This window comes from Thunnus albacares, chromosome 20 (genome assembly GCF_914725855.1).
Source record: "Thunnus albacares chromosome 20, fThuAlb1.1, whole genome shotgun sequence".
In the NCBI taxonomy this organism is placed as follows: domain Eukaryota; kingdom Metazoa; phylum Chordata; class Actinopteri; order Scombriformes; family Scombridae; genus Thunnus; species Thunnus albacares.
The window spans coordinates 6536339-6559839 of NC_058125.1; the positions used below are offsets into that span (position 1 = coordinate 6536339).

Sequence of the window (23501 nt, forward strand, 5' to 3'; positions counted from 1 at the left end):
GTAAAGGTAAAGTCAGGGGATCACTACAGTCAGTAGTATTCATCCTCTGGGGAACATGAATGTACAAATTTTCATGACAATCTGTCCAACAGTTCTTGAGATATTTCAGTCTGGATCAAAGTGGTGGACCAAAAAATCATGGCTCAAGTACTGGCTTCAGGTCACTGATGCAGATATCTGAGATAGCAGGATGGGGTCAAATTTGATATTGACTGTTTGCTTGTATGTTAAGTGCTGCAAATACATTTTATCTACATGCAAATCGCTGAATGTTACCTCAGTGGTAATTAGCCCACTATTTGACAGCCACTTATAGAGATAAAAACACAGTTTAGAGAGAAATTTAAGTGCAGGCATATTACTGATTACCTGATTAGTTTTTGCACATATAAATTGCTGAAAACAAAGGGAAACTTAATTAATGTAAACAAAATAAGTAAAGCATGATTTCAGCTAGCACTCCGTATATAGTTTTTCCTCAGGCTCACACAAGGACAGATGGAACAAAACAAAGCAATCCAGCATTCCTGAATGGTTTTGTTGTAAAGACAGATTTTCATAAGATAGACTTCTCAACATGAGAGTAGGGAAAGAGCAATACAATATGGTCAAGGCAGTTATTTCACTGTGACTGACCTACTTTTGAGTATGAAATGTGACAATGCAGTTCGTGCTTTACTCTCAAAGCATGTATTATACAATAAATTCCTTTCATATAGCTGAAAGTTTTGAAGGATATGGTGGCTGACACCAAAAACATTCTTCTTCTTACTACAAGGCAGATCAATCGAAGGGTCTCGCTGATCCTAAGCAAAAATGATCTTGTCGTGTTTAAAGTGGCTATAATCAGTATTTTATATTATAGCAATGTAGCAAAAGACAATGTGTAATGTCAGAGGCATCACTCACTTTAATGAACCTACAGAGAATATCAGTGACTCTGCAACTCTCTTCATCTTTACAGAGCTTTTATAGCGAGTTTCAGCTCATTGTTTAGCTGTCCGCCTGCAACTTTACTGTTTTGGTTCACTCTCACCGGTCTCACAGCGTCGTTTTCAGATGCAGCAGGCAGCTATTTTCAGAGAAGAAGCTCTAAAAACCCACTATACACTACTTGCTCAGCACTAAATGGCAAACAGACACAGTTAGCTGTAGACTAGCTGGTGAACATAGTAGAGCATTTAGCAGCTAAAGAGCCAGATATTTCTTTTTTTTTCAGCAGTTGGTGGAGACCAAAAACAGAGCTAAAGCAGAGTGAATATTAGACTTACATTCATCAGAACCAGACCAGACAAACAGACCGGAAGAGTTTATGTTTACATGTAGCACTGTAGCATGAGGGAGTACAAAGATGACGAGGGGAGGATGAGTGGAGGACGTTTCTCTTCGTTTGATAACGTTAAAAGTAAAGTTAGACTTGTTGTCTGCTTCCAGACTCATTTTAAAAAAGACAAGAGAAAAAGAGAGAGATAGTGCATAAGCAAGCAGAGAGAAAGAGAGAAAGCAGCGGTGGTCGAGTGAGCTAGAGAGTGACTGAAGAGAGGGAGCTGCAGTAGCGAGAACAAAGCATGTTATTTTCTGATTGTTTCACAATGGTTATGTTCTAGAGCACAAATGAACACATCCACACCTCTGCACACCCCCCACACAACACTGCCTCACGTTACCTAGTTGTATGAATGGTACTAAAGCAAAGTTTACTTTGTTTCACCATTGTCATATTACAATTATTAATGTTACATAGCCACAAACAGATACATTATCTCATTGCTATGCATCCTGCAAACAGCTGTGTTTAGTAAGTCACTTTTTATTTTGAACATGTAAAAATAAAAAACAGAATTATAATAAAATGAAATAAACAATAAATCCTTACAACAAACTCAACAAACAAATTGTCATGATTTTATAATAAAAAGAAAAATAGTATTAAAAATAAGTTGCGTTTTTCTTTCACTCACTTCCAAAACAAATGCCAGATCAAGATCTTTGGGTAGATCATGGGAAATGCATCTTCATTCCGGAAAACACTATGGCTTTTGTCCACAGGGGCTGCCATAATCAACACAAAATGAAAGCTCCTTATAGTAATTTTAACAGGGAATTAAGTGCAACTTTTTGGCTGGGAGCAGTCTTGTTGTCACTGTGAGTTTGCCAGGAAACAAGCAGAAACACTGTCCAGAAATGGGTGTCAAGAAATACTATACATAACTCCCTCTAAATCCACAAGTTGACATTATGATTAGTGATGCTAAGTTACTCATCTCCTGGGTCTAACTCCATAGTTAACACAAAAACATAACAGTGGTACCGATCTTCTCATCTATCTGGCAAAACAGCAAATAAGTGCATTTTCCAAAATGTTGAACTTTATGACCAGCCTGGACTCCTTTGGATTTGGCACATACTTCACAAAGTATGAGCCTAACATGACCACATTTTGTACTAATGACAAATCTTCACCTTAGCTGAAAAGGTATGTAGGTAGAAGGTATATATATATTATGTTGGGTGATACAAGGGCATGCAGGTTTTGCGTGGAGAGAGTAGTGACATAAGAATCTCGGTTGCTCATATAAACACAGTAGACCGCAGTGATATCACAGCACTGTTCTTCGAGCTGTTTGTCTCTGAAATCAATCAGGCAGCTGAAGTGTGTTTCAGGCTGTCTGTGTTGCTCTCGTTTCTGACGCAAATCACTGCTTGCTGCAGGAGAAAGAAGAAAAGAGTGTCAAAGACCACTTGCTGGAATTGCTGCTCTTCTTGCTCACTCAGGCTTCATTTTACGTGATCAGTACAGAGAAGGTCAAGCCTGATGCTTTATACTGAGGAGACAACAAGTAGATTTTCAAAATGCCAAATTCACACATTGAGCCAAAAAAGTGATTCTGTGTCTTTAAAATGTTTAAATATTACTATGCACGTTTATTTACTAAAAAATGATAAGTGTTGATATTCTGTTACATATTATTTTTATACTTGTCTGTGATGAAGTAATTTCAGAATGAGCAAGAAAATTCACTGTAATGTAGAGGAGAAATATCTTTGCATTTGCATAATTGTTAAATCTACCTGATGGTACTTTACAATTTGGTGAGAATGCCTTTGTGCTGATCGTGTTTGGCAGTGACACTGCTGTTGGCTTGTAATTCAGAAAGGAACAAAGTAGAAATTGCTGGATAAGGCTGTGTTTTTCCTCAGTTCATCAAGCCCGTCCTCCCAAGGTTACAGTCACATTTCTTTCAATGAGGCCAAGAAAATGGATGTGATGTGTTGGCTAATAAAGTTTGCGAACTTCTAGTGTGACTTTGGACAAAACAAGGTGCTGACCCACCACTAGAATAATGACTTCTTCATTTTCACACACACAGTTTACCACTTGAGACTGAAAGTTCATTTTTGTCCTTGGTAAGAGTTGACAAAATTATGATTGTAAGCTCCAGAACAGCTTCTGAATGCACCTTGTGGTAAAGTTGTTTCCATTAGCTGATCAAACTATATTAGCTTATCGTTACATCAGTACTGGTGTCCAGTAGAGATCAGGGTATAGTCTGCATGGCCAGAGATGAACAAGGTTGAAATCGGCTAGAGTTGGCTAGAGATATCACTGAAAGCAGTGTTTTGAGCTAAATGCTGCTGTCAGCATGCTGACATGCTGATGTTTAGCAGGTATAATGTTTACCATCTCAGTTTAGTGTGTTAGCATGCTAACATTTCTAATCAGCAATTAACGCAAAGTATTTTAGTAATAGTAATAGTAGTATTTTGACTTGATGTTGGCTGTATATGGAAAGTTAAGAGACCACCAAAGTTATAACAATTCATCCTTATGGGACTGAATGTGCTTACCAAATTTGATTACAATCAATCTGATAGTTGTCGTCAACCTCATGGTGGTGCTGAAGGAAAAGTAAGGTGATCACCAAACTAGGATTCACTCTCTGGGGACCATGAATGTCTACAAAATTTCATGCCAATCCATCTCATAGTTGTAGAGATATTTGTCTGTCTGGACCAATGTGGTGGACCGACTAGCTGACCAATCAACCGACACTGCCATTGCTAGAGCCATATCGCTAGTGTGGCAAGTAACAATAAGTGGTTGCAGTAGTTTTTGGATCTTTCAGTTCAGTACGGCTCAAATCACAAAGAGAAGTGGCACTGCCACAATTTTCCTGACTCATGCTAAGGAAGAATAATTGTGCCTGCTTTCACCCACATCTGCTTGAAAGTGTCGCTGCCTTAAGTGCTACCATTAGAAGTCTTGATTTCTTTAGCCACAAAGAGAGACCAGTCCTTTAAATTGACTCACTCTTTTATTAAATAAAAAACTGACATACAGTACGTCACCAGGCAGTGTGTATTGGTTTGCATAGGTACATTTGAAAACGATGTATGTCATATATTTCAACATTAAAACAGTGCAAACTGTAAGATTTGAATTCTGTTATTAAAACACCAATGACAGTGTTGAAGGCTGTATCTTGGATTTGTGCTGGTTTTGTAAAACAAAAAACATTCAACTCTTTAATCTTGTTTTGCTTTGAATGACACTTCTGAGAGATTAAAATCCCAATTGCTTGAGATAAAGAATTTACAAAACCTGAACTGAGAACTTGTGGTGCTGATGAACTTGAAAACTGCAACCAAACATCTAGAAATGGAGCCATTTGCACCATTTTATGTCAGGAATAACACAATGCCTGGATCAAAATGCTGTACAATTTATGATGACAATGTAATACAATAGGAAGGAACACAAAAACACAAGGAATTATAATTTGTAATATTATCAGTATCACAGGTCATCACAACATCACTGGGTCATTAAAGGATAGGTTCACTTTTTTGAAATCCATCTTAATACTGACGTCCCCATTGAAAGAGTTTTTGGTCACTGTAATTGTTCCTCCTGTCCACACTGGCCACAAGTAGATTCCTTCCTAAAGTGATTTCAATGTAAGAGCCTGGGGACAAATTCCACAGAGTTAGACAAATCAAGTGAGTATCCTCCAAAGTCATAGTCGTTGTAGTATGAAAAGTAGGAATGTGGTACCAATAAGACTGTAAACATTGAAGTCTCTAAAAAGATTGCTTGTTAGGGGACAAGTTTGTATTCGGATGTATACCTCTTTTTTTTGTATGGAAGTTTCTGTCTGGTGAATACCTGACATCAACTTTAAAAAGTAGGTTGTGTGTACAGTATCTCAGAGTAAGGGTGAATGGTTTTCTGTTTTCTGTTGCAGCCCTTCTTTATTATTCGGGATGTTATGGTGGGTGTGTTTAAACTGTGCAAATCTAGCCTAATACAGCTTTTAAGTTCAACATTTTGGGAATTTTGCTTATTTTATTTCTTGCTGAGAGTTAGATAAGAAGATCAATACCGCTCTTAAGTCTGTGTGTTAAGTATCGAACTGGAACTAGGAAGCGTTTAGCCTAGCTTAGCATTAAGACTAGAAACTGTAAAAATGTCTTGATGAAAAAGAGCTTATCTGTCTGCCCAGTACTTTGGTGCAACAGCTCTACTGGTTGCCTATCAATCTAACTGTGATGAAGACTGGGAAGTCACTGCACCCAGCTGTTTGCCAAGAAATAGTTACAGTACATAACTCCCTGTAAAATGACTGAATTGTCATTTTCACACTTCTGTTAATGTATCGATTTAACAAATGACATATAACATGTTAATTAGTGAGCTTTAGAGGTGTTGGTAGGTATATTTTTGAACTAGACAGAGCCAGGTTAGCTGTTTTCCCCTGCTTCTTGCACATATGCTAAGCTACGCTAATTGTCTCCTGGCTCCAGCTTCATACTTAATGCACAGACTTAAGAGTGGTATCAATATTCTTATCTAACTACTGGCAAAAAAGTGAAAAAGTACATTTCCCAAAATATTGAACTATTCCTTTCACTTGACATCCTTACAGAATAAAGTGTGCCATGTGTTCTGGCGATAGAAACAATGGCCTCATGTAGCTTCACAGAACAGTGTAAAATAAAAACAGTGGTTTCACTTAGTAGCTGCATTATAAACGTTGCTGTCATATCCACGTTGGGGGTGGATTAATAATCAAGTCTTTTGGGAAGTCACTCTGTCGTTCAGTCTGTCTGTCCTCATGACAGGAAGGGAATCCTCAGCCAAACCAGGAACAGGAGGCGTCTGGGTGGGAGGCGATTATTCATGTTTGCGGCGCTGACTCCTCTCCTGATAGATCTGTTCAGTGAATGGTCTGTAAATACAGCAGAACAAACATATAATGGGACAATAAATCACAGATTGGAACACGTACCACTCTGTGCCAGGACCCTGCATGCGTGTGTTGAACCATGAGATAGCTTGCGTATATGTGTGTGTATGATAGGAAGATGCTGTGTGTCTCCACATGTTCCCCATATTAACGGCTCTGCCAGAAAAGTGCAGCTCTGTTCCTGGTGTGTAATTAAGGGAATGTTAAGTAACTAATAGAGATAGTAAGAGAAAAAATATTAGACAGACGCACTAAAACAAGCCAGGGATTGGAGCTGTTATCATGGGGGCTTCACATATTGCGTAAATCATTTCAGATGCTCAAACCTCTTTTAAAAGTTATTGTCACATAGATATTTAATGTGTGCATTTCATTGTTAAAAAACATTCAATGCTCACACACGGTTTCATATGCCCACCATAATAAAACCACTTTAAAGGCCTGGTCACACCAGAAAGTGGCACAGTGTAATTAATCTGCTCGTTTTCATGAAATAAGTGGTGCTAGAGGCTTGGTCTTGTAGTAACTACTCACAGGGCTAGCTGGTGAACTGTTGCTGGCGAGTGAAGCGCTAACATGCTGGGCAGCTGGGACATGCCAGTGCTAGTCATTCACAATAGTTCTCTGAGTTTGTTAACTGTGTTTATTTGGTCTCAAACGCAACAACAAGTTCACACATTTTATTTAAAAGACTTATGTTGCGTTCACATGGATTCAGGCAGGCAGACAACACGTTCTGGATGACACAGGAAAAAAAAAAACAGTCTGACTACATGGCATAACGGCAAAACGAAAACCACATGACAATATGACAAAATGCAGCTTTCTCTTAATATTGTCACAGGTAGTGGAGCAGGTGGACCAAAATGAAGGGACCGACGCAGAATTACTGATTTGAGATCTTTACATAGAGTTAAGCAGTCAGGTAACAGAAGGCTCAGGTAACAGGCTGGTATGAAACAAGGAACATACACAAGCTGGAACACCAGAAACATTGATGACAATCTGACAAACAACTAAGCGAACAGACAGGTGTATATACACAGGGGACTAATCACACAACAAGGCACGGCTGGGGAGAGCAGGGACCAGAATGAGAAAGGAACATGATGATTGGGTAAGAAGATAGTTAGGAGGATGTGGCAGGCAAAACACAGGGCAAGGTTGATGAGGCTAATAGAAGACAGGTTACCAACTGACTAGAATAAAACCAAAGCAAAGCAGGGATAAAACTAAAGAAAACACAAATGGCAAATGCAGTTATCACAATTTTTAAACCAGAGCACATTCAGAACACACACAATCCTCTATTTCCAACATGGATACTGAAAGAAGAGCTGCAAGCTATGATCATATAATTCTAGGGGTTGTTCCACCAAAATTATTAGCTTTTCGTTGTCCAGATCGCCCATGTTTTCTACTTGTGTTAGGGAGCTACATAAATCTGGTTATAAATTCCATTGAGGAGGAAGGCAACAAGTTAAAATATTTTAACTTTTGACGGCAATGCTATCTACCATTACCGATATTCTCTGCCAGCCTCACCTAATTTTACCGTCCCGCTCTTGCCCATTAAAATAATATCCAGTTTGAAGTCTACTGCCTGCCTGAATCCATGTGAAAGCAGCAATATTTGTACCACTGATAGGTGTCTCATAATTGTCTGTTAACCATGTCTCTGTTGTAGAGCAGTTTATATTCTGACCGGGAGGTTAAACAAAACTGAATGATGACATACAGCTAACAAGATACGATAGCTTCCTCATTTGGTCTCTCTGTCAATCTGTTCCTTCAAGGTTCAGCACAGTCAAGTACTCATTGACAGACTTTATTTTGCTGATGACAAGACACAGACCAGAAGTTGAGTGAAGCTGAATAAAGTGTAATTCAAACAAAATGCTATTAAATTATTTGGCTAGACACCAGTAGATTTCCAGAGACAGCCCCACTTGTAGCCTTTAAGTTTCTTATGGAGATTTAATAATAGATTGGAACAGAATAAAAATCATTATTTGGTGGCAGCTTTCACTGCTGCATCTTTGTATCAAAGGGATTTATGAGCCAAAAAAGCGAAGAGGAACTGTCTGAACTCATACTACACCAATTTCTATTCACAATGTGGTTCCTGCATCTATCCCGATGGTGCCTTTATCCATTCTTATCACTGTGTGAGGTAATATCCAACCGGACGCCTTGCTATCCCTGCACAGTTTAGCTAAATTAGATCATTCAGAATCTATGCCAGGGTCAAAAGATAAATATAGCGTATGAATCTTTTCCCAGTCACAGTTTGTAGTAAAATCTGGCACCTGCCTTTCTTTCAATTCACAGGTTCAGGCAAAATGACACAATTGTGAATCGGCGCTGCCGGAAATTGCCACAGCGACATGTACACCTGCATTCTCATTCCCAGTGTGGGTTAATGTGTGACATTTTCAGGCAAGCACGCTTCCAACTGTGCTGAGGCTAACCTCTGTTTTCCTTTTCGAGTCTAACATGACTTTTCATTTCACTCTTTGAGCAAATGAGGCCATTTTGAAAGACTCAGCAAGACAAAGGTGGCTGAATCATTTCCTGAAAAAAAAGAGTTATGCAGAAGCATAAATATATAGTAGGAAAGGTAGGAAATGAACAGGGAGGCTTCGTCAGGTATAATTTGCTGACTGGTATTTGGATTGGTAAACAATCATTTTTCTTCTGATTGTGTGTGTATGGTGACTGTGTGTGTCTGTAAATAAATGTAGGTCAGTCAGTAGGTCAGTTGTGACTTCACCAATCTGCCACCATTTGTCTTGCTGCTACTCTTCAAGTGAACATTTTGTTTGGTGTGTGTGTGTGTGTGTGTTTGTGTGTGTCAGTGTTCTGTCAGTAGTGTGCACATTTTAATCATAAGCTGTTATGCTGCTATGTGACAGCTTCCCCACACATGTAATGCAAATGACAGCTGCACAGTTAACACACGTGCATATAAACAAACGCCTACACACCAGCTCTGAAGATGAGACACACACTCATATACACAATAGGCTTGATGAGCAAGTGCACATAGCAGCTGCTTCAATACCGAGCTCTGCCTCAATTGTGACTAGCTTATGCAGTAGCAGCATGTTTGTGTATTTCTGTGTATGCTGGTGTGTGTATTTCTGCATATGTGAGTCTGTGCGGACCAATGTCCAAAAGTAGGTCACTCATAACTGTTTTTTTAGGTCTTATCTGGTAATAATCTTAGACGAGCAGGAGGATGGTGGCAGTGGATGTGAAGGATAAATGATGAAAATAATTGAAGGTCCACATAAGAACAGTGGTACTGTGGTGTGTGGGAGGAGGTCTTAAAGAGAAACATTAAGGTGAGTGCTGTATGTGAAAAAAGTCATATGAAGCCTTTTGTGGCTCCAGAGGGAGTGAAATCTGACAAATTGCCTCAGGTAATGTCACTTGAAAAAGAAAAATATCTGTGGGTGTGGAGTGAGATCACTAGAGGTTAGCAGCTCTAGGCTCCATTAGCCATTACTAACATAATACACTGAAATCTCCAAACAAACGCTGATGTGAGTGCTAGAATGCGTGGATAAATACAGACGATATCTCTGGTTCTGCTGTGTCAGTTTTGATCATTTGATCTCTAAATGGGACCCTACCCAGACTAGATTAGGACATAATTTGGCTCAATTTAGGTCCCAGATCAACTTTTGGTTACTACAAACCGAATGAAGGCATGAATACCTCTAATTTGTGGGTGAGATACATTAAAAGATCTAAAAGAGAGAGGCATTGATCTAGGAATCAACCTATTTAATCTAGAGTTCCACAGGGAAGGATTTTGGGTCCCTGCTGTTTTCATAATATGTGAACGATTTGAGGCCTACTTGTCTTTGAAATCTTAATGGGTGAAATTGACAAATGGTTAAAGACAATTTTGCATTCACACTACAACTCATATGCATTACTGAACATGTCTAAATGTGGCCTGAATGATAAGATTTCATTACATCCTCACTGTGTGTATTTTATTGACAAATGTGAGCAGGGCCTTAGAAGGGAAGGACTTACCCCTCAAATCTTATTGCAACCTTGTAAGCCACAGCTACTATGGCAGTCAGGACGAGACCAACAGGACTGGCACCCCTGGAGACAGAGAGGGAGAGAAAAAAACGAGCGTGACAGATGCGTTAGGTTACACAGTATAATGTGTATACAAGAAAACGTGTACTGAATATATGAACCACTTCTCATTCTCATTTAAGGCCAGTCAATCTGTGTCAAACAGATGTGAAGTGTCAGAGAGAGCAACAGAACAGAGCCAGCAGAATATAGGATAAAATTAAAATGTGCTTATTAAAAAAAAAGTTTCCCCACACTTTCAAAAGTGTACCAAAAACAAAATGTGAATTTGATGTGGCTCCAACATCTGGTTTGAAGCAAATTATTATTCTCCTGAATACCAGAGAAGAACAAAGAGCAGTGATACTGGATTTTCTTTTACAAACCTGACTGTCTGATGATATAGTCAGTGAAAAGTCTTAATAAAAGCCAAATATATTCTAAGACAAACAGTTTTAAATAGATCCATTTTTAAACTGGCCTTAGCAATTGTTTACCCTGTAGTTCATCCCTGTGTAGACACAAATAAAACACACATAACACCGTGACCTACATATTCCAAATCAGAAAGTGGCACAGTGACGCAGATTTATTGCACAGAGTAAAGGAAAAACCTTAAAAAAACATGCACAGAAACACAGACAGACCGCACATGGATGATGGAAGTAATGCAAGTGGGCATAATTAAGTAAAAAACCTGCAAGTGCTGGACTAAAAGCTCTCTCATATGGAGCAGAAGTGTGAGTAACATAAAGCTAATTTGTCACTTATTTTCTGATCTTGTTGAACCATATCATTTTCAATTAGGTTATTAAGGTAAAAACATAAGTACAATCACAACAATCAGAGCAGCACACTATGGGGCAGCTAAACAAGACTTGCTGAATGAAGCTTATAAAACTGTTCACCTTGACCTACTTAACCGGGCACCAGGATAAAGAGAAAAAAAGTGTAACTTAAATTCAGTGATTTTATAGAAGGTCAATTACAAGAAAATATAAATACAAAATCACAAATTTAATGGAGTTGTTCCAACTCAGATTTTCTTCCATGACAAAAATAACATTTAAAGAGCAACATGTATGTTGAACTTTTCACTGAACTCATACTTTAGATTGAATGGAAATTATGAAAAGTGTTAAATGAATGGGATGTGAAAAGTTAATATACATTTTTTGTATGTTTTACAAGCCTTGATGGCAGAAATTCACATAGAAATGTCAGTCTGTCAGTTGATACACCTCATCTCAACAAATATTGGATGCATTGCCATGAAATTTTGTACAGACATTTGTGGTGCCCAGAGGATGAATGCTGAGGACTTTGGTGATCCTCGACTTTTTCTCTAGCTTCACAAGCATGTCAAAGTTTTCACTTAACTGGTGAAATATCTTAATATCTGCTAGATGGATTGGCACCAAATTTGGTACAGACATTGGAATGAATCCTCATGACTTCCAAAAAAATAAGATTAATTCATCTAGATTAAATAAGCAAATTCCTCTGGACTTCACAAACTTGAAATAAACAAAAGCAGAGACAGTTTCACCATAGAAATCAAAAATTACACTATTCATACGCAAAGACAAGTCAATATGGACACCTCAACCAAATGCAAGAAGAGACCTTGGCATTACTGCGAACACTGTCACAATGTTCTTACATTACAGTATTTTAATCGCAGCTCCACTCATAGGAAAGATCACTCTCTTACTATATTATGTAGTGGTTTTGCTGCAAGTCTGTGCCTGTTTATGTTGAACCTTTAGTAATCAGGCTCCACTTTGTATTTGCTATATCGGACTACTAGTGCCATTCATATGAAAAACCATCCTCTAACCCAGTTCTTCTGATTTTTTTCCCCCAATTATTTAACTTATGTTCAACCCTTGGTAATGAGCCCATGCAAATGATAATGACAGCATTCATACATTGTTCTGTGTGACAGCTGTTTGGAGTTCATTCTGAATACTAGTGCCATTAACATGTAGTTTCATCCTCTTACAGGGCAATTTATTTCTGCTATTGAATAGTAAATAGTTAGTTTCTGTTTTCAGTGTCATGAACTACATATGCTAAATTCATCTTCATGTACATTTCATGGTTAGACTTCATTGGGCAAATTTATATTTTGTTTACACACTGTAGATCAGTGGACGACTGTTGTCGTCTGCACAACGGACCAATGTTTTGCAATAATTTATACTGATGCATTTAACATGTTAGAAATTGCTAATGCAAACTCCAAAAACTATTTTAATGAAAGATACCACTAGAGAGGGGAGAGACAGTACTTTTTGTACTGTAATGTAATTTCAGTGTAATTTGGGTGAATTGACCCTTTAATTGGCTGGGAGGCAAGTCCAGGTTGACTTTTTTGTTAGTTAATAATTGTAATAATTTCTAGTATAGCTATCCTGCTATTTTTTTTATTTTCATAGGTGGAACGCTGTGTCCATTTTTTCCCTCCTTGAAGAACCACAAACCAGGTCAAGACATGTGATGAAAGGTTTGGCATTACCTGTGACTTCCAAAATCACTTCTTTCAATTCTTTCAGCTATCTTTGACCTTTCTGAAAATCACAGGCGCCACAGAAATGTGACTGCACACACTGGGAGCTTTTTGTTCAGAGATTGAATATCGGAGGTCAGTCAGCACTTCCTGTTAGAATTTGTTACCTTCATCTCTTGAAAGAAGTCCTTGCTCTTTGATTCTGACACCGAATCTGACATTTACTGTTTATGTTCAAGATACCTGAAACATCTTATGGGATTCTGTATTGTGTTGGGGCACACGCCCATATATTCAGTCCATTATATGTTGTATATTGATGGCAGAAAGACAGGAGTCTTTGGGAAACGCTCCTGTGACTTTAGATTTCTGTGCCAGCTCAGTAACAACTGTGATTAACTTGGATTCATGGCTTTTGTTGACTTTAAATTTGACACACAACACTGGCTTCAGTGAATCCCACTGATTGTGACACCAATATGACACCATTATGAGTCAGACCTTACATGGTAATCTATTTAACCACTGACCCACATTACAAACCTTCATAATTACAAATGACAAAACCAAAACTGATCAGACCGTTGACTGACTTGCTTCTGCCAAACTGGAACACAATCCACATTAATCGGAGTGACGCTCCCCGGAACTAGAATTAAATGCCAGATTTATCTGTTCTTCTTTGGATACATTTTGTCCTAGCCTTTGTCAGCTACTAATTCACATCACAAATGTTTCTTCTATTATGTTAGCCTTTTGGTGTCCTCTTCATGCTGGAGAGACTTTTTGAAACTTTGCTGTTACATGATTTGTTATATGATGTGATGATCAAGATCGCAATGAAACAATCATCAGAGGGAACAGCTGTCAGTTTGGTGCGATTTAATGAGCAACTGAATAAATGAATCCTGATATGGATTATGATATATTTTTCCATTCTGTGCATCTGTCAAGCTTGCGCATGTCTGTAAGTCTCAGTCTGCATGCTGTTATCTAAATCTTTGTGGCAATTTGCATCTATGCACATGAATGTGCGCTGTTTGTGTGTTTCCATATGTGCTGGCTGTATCAATCAGGCTGTAGATGCTCATATGCTGGCAGAGTGAAGATCTAAGTATTTGGAGAATGACACTGATTTAATTAATTTGCTCAAGTTAATTTTTTTTAATAAGACATAGGATAACAGTATATAGCCCCAGGTCAAATGTGCCCTTCATTATTAGAAATTAATGTAAGTTTGCAAAATTTCACAGCAAAAAGGGCAAAAAAAACCCCAATTTGCTACCTGTTGTCTGAGGCCTGAGGAAGTAGTTGAAAGGTTTTGTATTCGCACGTAGTCATAGAAAATGTCAAATGAACAGGATGTGACTGATGTCTTGAATTGTTGAAAATTGACCACATTTGCATGTACAGCATGCACACTGGAGGCGAAGCATTAGTTATATAGTCTGCAGAAAAATGTAGGTCATATGCTCATCTCTGTGATGTGCTGGATGATTTGGATTGGTAGAGCTGGTTGTTGGATAGTGTTCAACCTGGGAGAAGTGCTTGCCTGCTGATTCAGGGCATAAAGGTCCCTGCACACACAATTCCCAAAAGTGATTCTCAGACAATGCTCACGGCAGGAGTGCAACAAAAGACTGACAATTGAAAAGCTTTTTTGCAGTTGAACTGAAGAACTTTCTCTTCCTCCGACTGTCACTTACTGACACATTTCACGCACAAAAGTTCACTTATATTTAGAAACATGTGTACACATTGACACATTCTTTTACACATTTACAAATCTGTGCACACATTTACATATGGACATACAACTTCACAGTTCTTGCAGCCATTAGCAACTAGTCACTGCCATCGTTTTCATGTAGGACTGGACAATATGGCTCAAATTGAGATTAATATAACTATTATATTAAAATAAATATTATATTAATAAAAAGATTTTCTGATACTGATGTATATAGTATACCACAGCATGTAAATCCCATTAAACATAATCAATTAGCTATTCAATGAAATGGACTTTTTCCCCCAACTGTTATGCATTACATCAGATAAAACTGATCACATTTAAAACAAGAATTTGAACAGATTTTGTTCCTCTGGTTCCAGACCTCTAAATCGCCAATATCTCCCATTTGTTCAGTGATTCAAATAAATATGGTGTTTCTGATTATTGCTTATTGATGGCTGGTTTTCTGGAAAATCAAATGACTAATCATTTGCCACTAATTAGTGGGCAGGATTAACAATGGGGATCCTCCTACATAGATAACTAGCTACTTTATATAAATGAAAAACTAGCAACAGAAAAATGTCGACAAGCTTGGGTCAACGAATACATCACTCGCTACCTTAACCAGAAATTCAACGTTCTGTTAATTCCCACATGGTCCCAAGATGTTAAAAGACAATATCAGTGAAATCCCCCAGTGTGGATGTTGGTGGACCAATGTTGTTAGATCATCATTATCATGTGAAAGTAACAAATTATCATGACATAAGTACATGTGCTGCTGTGCAGGTAAACGGCTTTTTGTAATTTTTGTATGGTAATAAATTGTTGTCGAACTTTGTTGAGATCATGAAGGTTTCAACTTAATAAAATCCATTGCTGTAGTCAATTAACTAAACCCAGTTTCTTTTTTTTCTCAACCACACTGTGTTATAGAAGCAAGTTGTACAGAGGCTAGCCCGGAGGTGACGTCAGGACTTTGGCTCTGTACAGAGTGAAATGATAAGTCATATGACTGTGATAACATTATGAACTTATTGCCATAGTAGTATGATCCAGACACTACTTATTTGTGTGGAGAAATTCAAGTGGCAGTATTTCCATTCAACATTTACAGAAGCGGATGACTCTGACCCATTTTACTCCTATGAGGCAAATGAAACTGGCTTCGCAGGTTAAGTTGATGCGTGCATTGCTTCTGTAGACTACATTACAGCTAAATCATATTTACCCCCATTATTATCCTTTATAAGCTTGCATTGCTACATTTCAGACCAGGCGAGAGAAGTTCCTCAACTGAAAGTAGGTTAATAACATATATTCAAACTCACACTCTCCTTATTCCTCCTAATTGACAGGCAGCAGACGGGTTGCCTACGCTTTAAGTGCTGGCGTGTTGTTCACTGTTACTATGACTTCTTAACATGACTCAGACGATACCTGACCTGCCTTTATCTTGAGAAAAATAGAAAAGTCCAGCACCCTGAGATTGAAGAAAAACTTTCTCATGCAGAAACACATACAAAGGACAGGGACATCTCTTCTTTCTTTCAGCTCTTATCTTTCATCACATCATCCTATCTTGCCTCCAGTCCTCCAGAGAGCCTTGCTGCTGTCCCAACTGCCCTTCAATGTATTAAAAGCACAAACAGATAATGTGTGACTGAAAAGCTGTATAAAAACAGACAACATGATGTCTTCATTATTTGTAGATCCAGTGGTAAGGGAAACACCAGCATGATGGAAACAAGTTGCCTCTGTCTAGTGTCTACTGTACTTAAGGTACTTTACTATTTCCATTTTTCTCCGCATTTCAAAGGGAAATATCGAACCTTTCACTCCGTACGTATAGGTGACAGCTATTAACTAGATTTTACTTGAATCATCCTATAACATTATGCATTTTTATAGATTAAACTATCCAATAGCAAACCAAGTATTTAAACTAGCTCCACCCCAGCCAGCTACAACAATGAAATCCGGCTTTATGTCTTGAACTGCTTAATAACACCCAGAACCCCCCAAAATCAAATATCATTTGTTTTCTTTTTGTGTTGTTAAAGGTTATTTGTATGTTGAAACATTATGAGTATCACAGAAAATGCGACTGACAGCAATTGTAACTGGGGCCGACCCCACTGATCTATGCAAAATATCTAGAAATACTTTCCAACTCATTTCAACTCCACAGTTCTGCTCCCCCTCTGCATATTTGAAAAGTCTTGTTCATGTCTTTAAAGTCCACTATTGTAGATAAAAAAGTCCATATGCAAAATATCAGTCCTTATTAATGGAAATAACTACAAAAAATGGGGGGATGATGGGGGGCATGAACTTGAAATCTTTTGGATCATTGCACCAACATGTAGAGAAAGTCAATTACCGTAGGACCATGTAAATAATTCATGAAGACCCACCCTGTACCAACTGTGTGTCATGTAGACAGGAGAGTCTGGCTGCACCTCTGAGCAAGGTCATTTTGCCTCTGCAATCTGTACTATCTCTACACTGTTTTTAACATTTCTAAAATTTCTTCTGGCTATAGTGCACTGCTGCAATACCCTGGTATCCCGAGCACTTCAAGGGCAAGGTTATTTTTGTTGTCTCCCTCAGGAGAAAATTGTCTTGGATAAAGGGAATATTTGTCACATATCAGCAGCCAGCTCGAAGCTTATTATAGGTCTTATATTAATGGGTATGGTCTGGTCGTGAATTGATTTGACTGCATGTTTTACTCAAGTCAGAGATAATGGACTTAGATAACTGGACCTTTTAGAAGACACATGTCAGGAGATGAAAAACTTCCTCCCATTTTTAAACTTATATTTTAATGTTTTTATTAGCATATCATATTTTTTCATACATTTAACACTATTTAACAGCTTCTTGGATAGGCCTTCTCTATTTTGAATGTGGGACTATTTTGCACACAGGTTTAAACACTAATAGCAAGCTAATTGTACCCATGCAGAGCTACAACTATGATGAAAAAACACAAGCTAGAGGAAGAACCGCCTCCAGGAGGAGTTACTGACTTAACACCGGCGGCTGCAGCACCACAGGGGTTCACCGGTGTTGTTGATCAATACCACTCAGACCAAAGTTAACACAACGGGCGCTGAGATTTCAAGATCCGTTAACAAGCACCACTGTGTTGTGATGTGTGAAAATGGATGGAAACCAAAGTATTACCACCTGCCAATACACCTACACAGCTGAGTATAAGATCTGAATACATCTTCCACCAGTGGATTTAAAAAGTAGGTGATGGTGCACAGGAGAATATAAAGGTCATGCACCATGTTTAGCGAGAAATCTCAACTCTAGCTTGAATTTTGTGCAATTTACTCAAATAATAGGGAATAGAATACAATCTCCATGGTCTTAAGTGCTGTATAGCCAGGAGATGATGGAGATTTCCAATTTATTATGAAAACACTGACATACAGGTTTTAAGATTCACAAATGCGGAAAGCTCTAAATATGGAGTTCAGCTCTTCCCTGGGTGTCGCCTTCAATGTGTGATGAACAGGTCATTAATTAGTGAGTTAGATGTGAGAGATTAGCTACGTGTGTGTAGTGTAGCTGTGTATCACATTACAAGAGATGCTTGTCATTTGGTTGTATTTATTCATAATATTTCCAAGTGTAAACCTCACAGAGAAGAAGAAAAAGGATATTTATACGCAACATCAATTATGGGATGGACCTTAATTAATAATCCATCTGTCACTGTAATGGCTGGGTCTGTAGAAATTCTGTCGAAGTCTATTACAATATAATCTCTGTAAACAGATATCTGCATATGAATGCAGAATCTGTAGGCAACACGACAAGATTTTGGTACTGGAAGAATTCTGGTTTCTATTTGTAGTCTGAGTAGTATTGACCAATCGTGTTTGAGCAGGCTTTGGTTGCATGCATTGCCAGTTGGACTGTAAACAACGAACCGCACACGGAAGAGGAAATCTTGGCCTGGTTATCCGTTATCCGGATATCTGTTGGCTACATTGGAGGCCCCAAAATATTGGCCGTTTCCCCTAGAGCCTAAATTGTTGTCAGACAGACAGCTGAGGGGTTCCGAGATTGATTACAATTCAACATTACAAAGGCCCAGGAATATATCACTTGTCTTTAGGGAAAATGAGGATTCCTCACCATAAATGTAGTTATTTTAACAGAACTTATGATAAAATGAAGTGTAATTTTCAGATATTATTCTTTCAGCTGTGTTAGATTGGGTGGTAATATTCCTCAGTAGATCAAGCTCTTGAAAGCACCTCTTTGAGATGCAAAAATGAAAAAAAAAAAACCCACAATGCCAACCATACAGAATTGTTTGTTTTTTTTATAAATCATATTTTATCACCAGTTTTAATTGTGGTTTTATGGGAATGTATGACATTCTTAATAGAAATGGCTAGAGGTTATTTCTGCATTAGTTGAGTTTATTATACTTATTTATCAGGGGCCATGTACAAAAGAAAACATTCATCTCACACAGGGAGAAGAAATTTATTGTACTAGGTTTAGCTACTAGCTCATTTCCATCTGCAGTCCCTGTGCAGTCCAACTAATGCAATTAATACAATACCATTTCAAAATGCAATAAATACTAAATGCAAATGTGTATTGTGAGTTATTTTATTAACACCAGGTGAATATCTGAATATAAAACTAAATCCTCAAAGTTCAACATCTTATATTTACTAAGTATATCACAATGACAATACTGTTGCCATTTTCTATCCAAGACTTTAAAGGCTTGTTTATAAAGTTACCTATATGAGTTTAAAGGATTAGTTCACAGTTTTTTAAGTCTGTCCTAAAACAACAGTCAGGTGTCCAACTGACTTTTAAGAACTTTTAAGAAACAACCTTATATGCTAATATATTGTTTCACACACAAAACTACACACTGAAAACAAAAAAAGTGCCACATAAAGAATTGTCAACTTATAAAGATATTTTTGCAAATTAAAAACCCACAAACCCAAATATAATGACCCTACCCTTACAAACTAAACCAACTTAACTAACTTCTAATTTGTACCAAATTGAACCACCCTCTCTGTAAAATGTCCTAAAAATGAACTATTAAATACCTGCAAATTACACAGAAAATTTCCAGGAGATATAAAATTAAAGGACCTGTAAAATAAAGCGTTACTGAATAAAGAAATTAGAAGAACCTACTGTACTGCAGATGAAAAGTTGATCCAGTTTCATTGTTGTAATAACACATTTAAAGGTAGGAGGTTGTGATAGCATGAATGAGGTTTGAAGAGGACTACTTTGTTTCAGTACAGAGGGTTTCCTGCAGGTGTTTTTCCCAGGAAAAAAGATGGTAAATTCTGGTGAGAACTCTGGTGTTTAACCCCATATCTATATCTGTGGATGATAACATAACTCTGGAACTTTACATGCATCATGAGATATGGTTTTTAAATGATAAGTGCATGCAAACAAACGTTTATATAGCACACATTCTGAGTGAAATGCAATGTGCACAGAAAACCATTTACATATACATTAAAAGTATATACACATGCATGTAGAGTACACTGCAGTAACAACAAATCTAATGCAATAAGAAAACAACCCCAAAAAGATCAAATGTGCTGGATAAAAATGTTCAGGATCGAACTTGACTTGAGGGGTGTGATATTCTCATATCTGACAGGCATAACAGAGATACATGCAGCAAGCTCTGTGGAGCTTTGTATACAGAAATACTTTTAAATGAATTCCAAAATTCCCCACGAGCGAAACCACTGCTGTTACATAATTGTATCATCTCTCTTTGCTATTGCTGTTACTTGAAACAAAACAAAAACATAAATTTGAAATCATACCACAAGAACTATGCTGTAAACATGGCATGGCAAATGTAGGCATGAATACATGCTTTGACCATGAAGCTGTCTTGAGATGCATTTTACAGTTTTATGACTGAACTCTGTCTTTGCTGTTTCACATTCTACATATATACACACTATAGTATAAGCCCCAGATGAACAGAAACAGCATAGATGAGGGAGAGAGAGGGGGAGCGCAACGACGTGATTTGGCCCGCAGCAGACTGTGACCTTTTGAAAGTCAGAGCGTCGTTGTTCTTTCTCGCTCAAAGATACAGCTCCATCCCACAAGCACAACACATGATAAAGGTCCATGATGTAACTCAAGGGCAGCATTCACCACACTGTTAATCACTCTGGTTATGTTATGCTGATAGGATAAATGAACTGTCCCACTGTAGAGTGAACTGGAGGGGGTCTGAGATGTAGTATGAGAAAATAGGACAAGTGGACAGGGCACAACTTATTCAAATTCATACATTTTTCTTACGCATTTGCTGCACTGCCCCAAGTTATGATCCTTAAGATTTTCATTGCATCAAACCCCAGTTTTGATACTATTTCTGGCCAGCATTTTCTGAATTCAACTGCTTCTTTATCTAGTTGCTCTCATTGTTTCTGGCCGACTCTGCCTTTCCCATGCAAGATTCATATTTCATACCCACGCACAAGGGATTAATAAAAAATTATGCAGAGGACAAAAGCAGGTGCATGTGCAAAATTTAATTTCATGTAGGACACAAGATTCAATAACTATATGACAAGTCAGACTATTTTCTTTAGTCATCTGTTTTTAAAACGTGACACAATGAATCCTCTTTGGGTGCAATGCTAACAGACGCTTCCTCTTTGTCTGTAGCATTTGTGACAAAATAGCCACTTATGGCTACTTTGAAGACTACTAAGTAGCAAATATAAGGCTGTCTATAAAGATTATCAGTCATCCAGGTCATGGTTATCCAAGGAGGGCTGAATCTAGGGCAACTGGACTTGGTTGTAGGTACTTGAAGACATTTCACCTCTCATCCAAGGGGCTTCTTCAGTTCTAACTGACTGGTGGGAAGTCCGAAGTATTTAACCTCAGTGGGGTCATTATCAACGTCATTGACACCACTTGGTTCATCAGTGCCTCTGGCTGTTGTAACAACAGTCAGTAGAGTCATTATGGGTCATCTGAGGCCAAGTTTAAACAACAGTTGTTGGCGTTGTCACATGAGACCAAATGTGAAAAGTTAAGTCTCCTGGGAAGGGATGAAGGACAGCATTGTAGGTGGGGGATAAGTGGTGTCATAGACTTCCTTCTCTCAGACTATTTTCTTTAGTCATCTGTTTTTAAAACGTGACACAATGAATCCTCTTTGGGTGCAATGCTAACAGACGCTTCCTCTTTGTCTGTAGCATTTGTGACAAAATAGCCACTTATGGCTACTTTGAAGACTACTAAGTAGCAAATATAAGGCTGTCTATAAAGTTTCTCAGTCATCCAGGTCATGGTTATCCAAGGAGGGTTGAATCTAGGGCAACTGGACTTGGTTGTAGGTACTTGAAGACATTTCACCTCTCATCCAAGGGGCTTCTTCAGTTCTAACTGACTGGTGGGAAGTCCCAAGTATTTAACCTCAGTGGGGTCATTATCAACGTCATTGACACCACTTGGTTCATCAGTGCCTCTGGCTGTTGTAACAACAGTCAGTAGAGTCATTATGGGTCATCTGAGGCCAAGTTTAAACAACAGTTGTTGGCGTTGTCACATGAGACCAAATGTGAAAAGTTAAGTCTCCTGGGAAGGGATGAAGGACAGCATTGTAGGTGGGGGATAAGTGGTGTCATAGACTTCCTTCTCTGTTGAGTGATGGTTTCTCTACTTTGACGTAGATGGCCTCCTTCACTCCTCTTTCAAACCATTTGTCCTCCCTATCCAAAATATGTATGTTGTCCTTGAAAGAGTGTCCCTTATCTTTCAGGTGTAAACTGCTGAGTCTTGACCTGAGTCTCGAACTGAGGAGTTGGCCCTCCTGTGTTGAGTCATGCCTTTGTTTAATGGTTGTTTAGTTTCCCCAATATATAAGTCTGTGCATTCCTCACTGCATTAGACTGCATACACTACATTGCTTTTCTTGTATTTGGGGGGGCGGCCTTTCGGGTGGACCAGTTTCTGTCTTAGTGTGTTGCTGGGTTTGAAAAAACAGGGATCCGGTGTTTGTTGGAAATCCTCCCAAGTTTCAAATACAAGGCTACTTTTTACAAATATAAGACTATTTTTTATTTATATGGGAATAAGTGTATCTGGCATTGTATTCTTTTCTTCCTTCTTTTTATGTCTGCCTTATAACACACTTGCTCGTAATTGCTTGTTTTGAAGTTTTGAAGTGCTATATAAAGAAACTTTATTATTATTATTATTGTTATTATTATTATTATTATAAGGCAATTTTGCTGCCCCGAATGGTCAATTCAAGAGTTATTTGGAATAAAACTGGGACCAGTATTATTATTATATATTATTTTTTGTTATAACCTACTTTCCAATTTAGACCGAAACTGGCAGTGTATGAATTCATTGTCTCACTGGTACCTCAAACAACACGCCCCCCCCACCACAGCCCTCACACACTGCCAGCTTTGGTCTGGACGTGCAGGTGTGTTCAGCAAAGTGTTCAGCTGCATGAAATAAAGTTTTTGCAGTGAGCAACATTTATCTGTAAACATTGAGCTGACAGGAGCAGGTATGACATGCACCAAACAAAACACTGTACAGACTTGTAGAAATACAAATGTGTTTGGGACTACTTCAGTTTGGTACTGCAATACCTTCTCTGGAGTGATGCTCCATGCAAAAATACATGACCCATGTAACCACAAAAGGGAACGTCATGCAGCAATTTTAGCTCCAATCTTAGTTATTTAGCAGCACGTTCATGTATCAGTTTAAGTGCATCTGCTAATGTGTGTCAGCTAATCTCCTGTCCAGGTCACACAGAAAAGGACAGTAAGTGGTCTAATGTGTGGGTGAAACTGTCTGGCACAGTGAGGGGCTTGAGGGA

General features: G+C 38.2%; 1 protein-coding gene and 1 long non-coding RNA gene across 3 annotated transcripts in view; one reads left to right on the top strand and one right to left on the bottom strand.

Moving 5' to 3' along the window:
• LOC122970964 overlaps window positions 1-23501 on the top strand; it is a 59041-nt gene that overhangs the window by 24241 nt on the left and 11299 nt on the right. For both annotated transcript variants that reach the window (XR_006399371.1, XR_006399372.1), the window contains exon 3: window positions 12791-12858. This is a non-coding gene — a long non-coding RNA (uncharacterized LOC122970964). The remainder of the gene's footprint in view (window positions 1-12790; window positions 12859-23501) is intronic.
• The window catches only part of pemt (phosphatidylethanolamine N-methyltransferase), a 75693-nt gene continuing 56489 nt past the window's right edge, over window positions 4298-23501 (bottom strand). The window contains exons 6-7 of the mRNA XM_044337343.1: window positions 10299-10373; window positions 4298-6230 (exon numbers count right to left, since the gene is read on the bottom strand). Coding sequence (XP_044193278.1) covers window positions 6176-6230; window positions 10299-10373 — 130 coding nt within the window. The 3' untranslated portion in view covers window positions 4298-6175. The remainder of the gene's footprint in view (window positions 6231-10298; window positions 10374-23501) is intronic.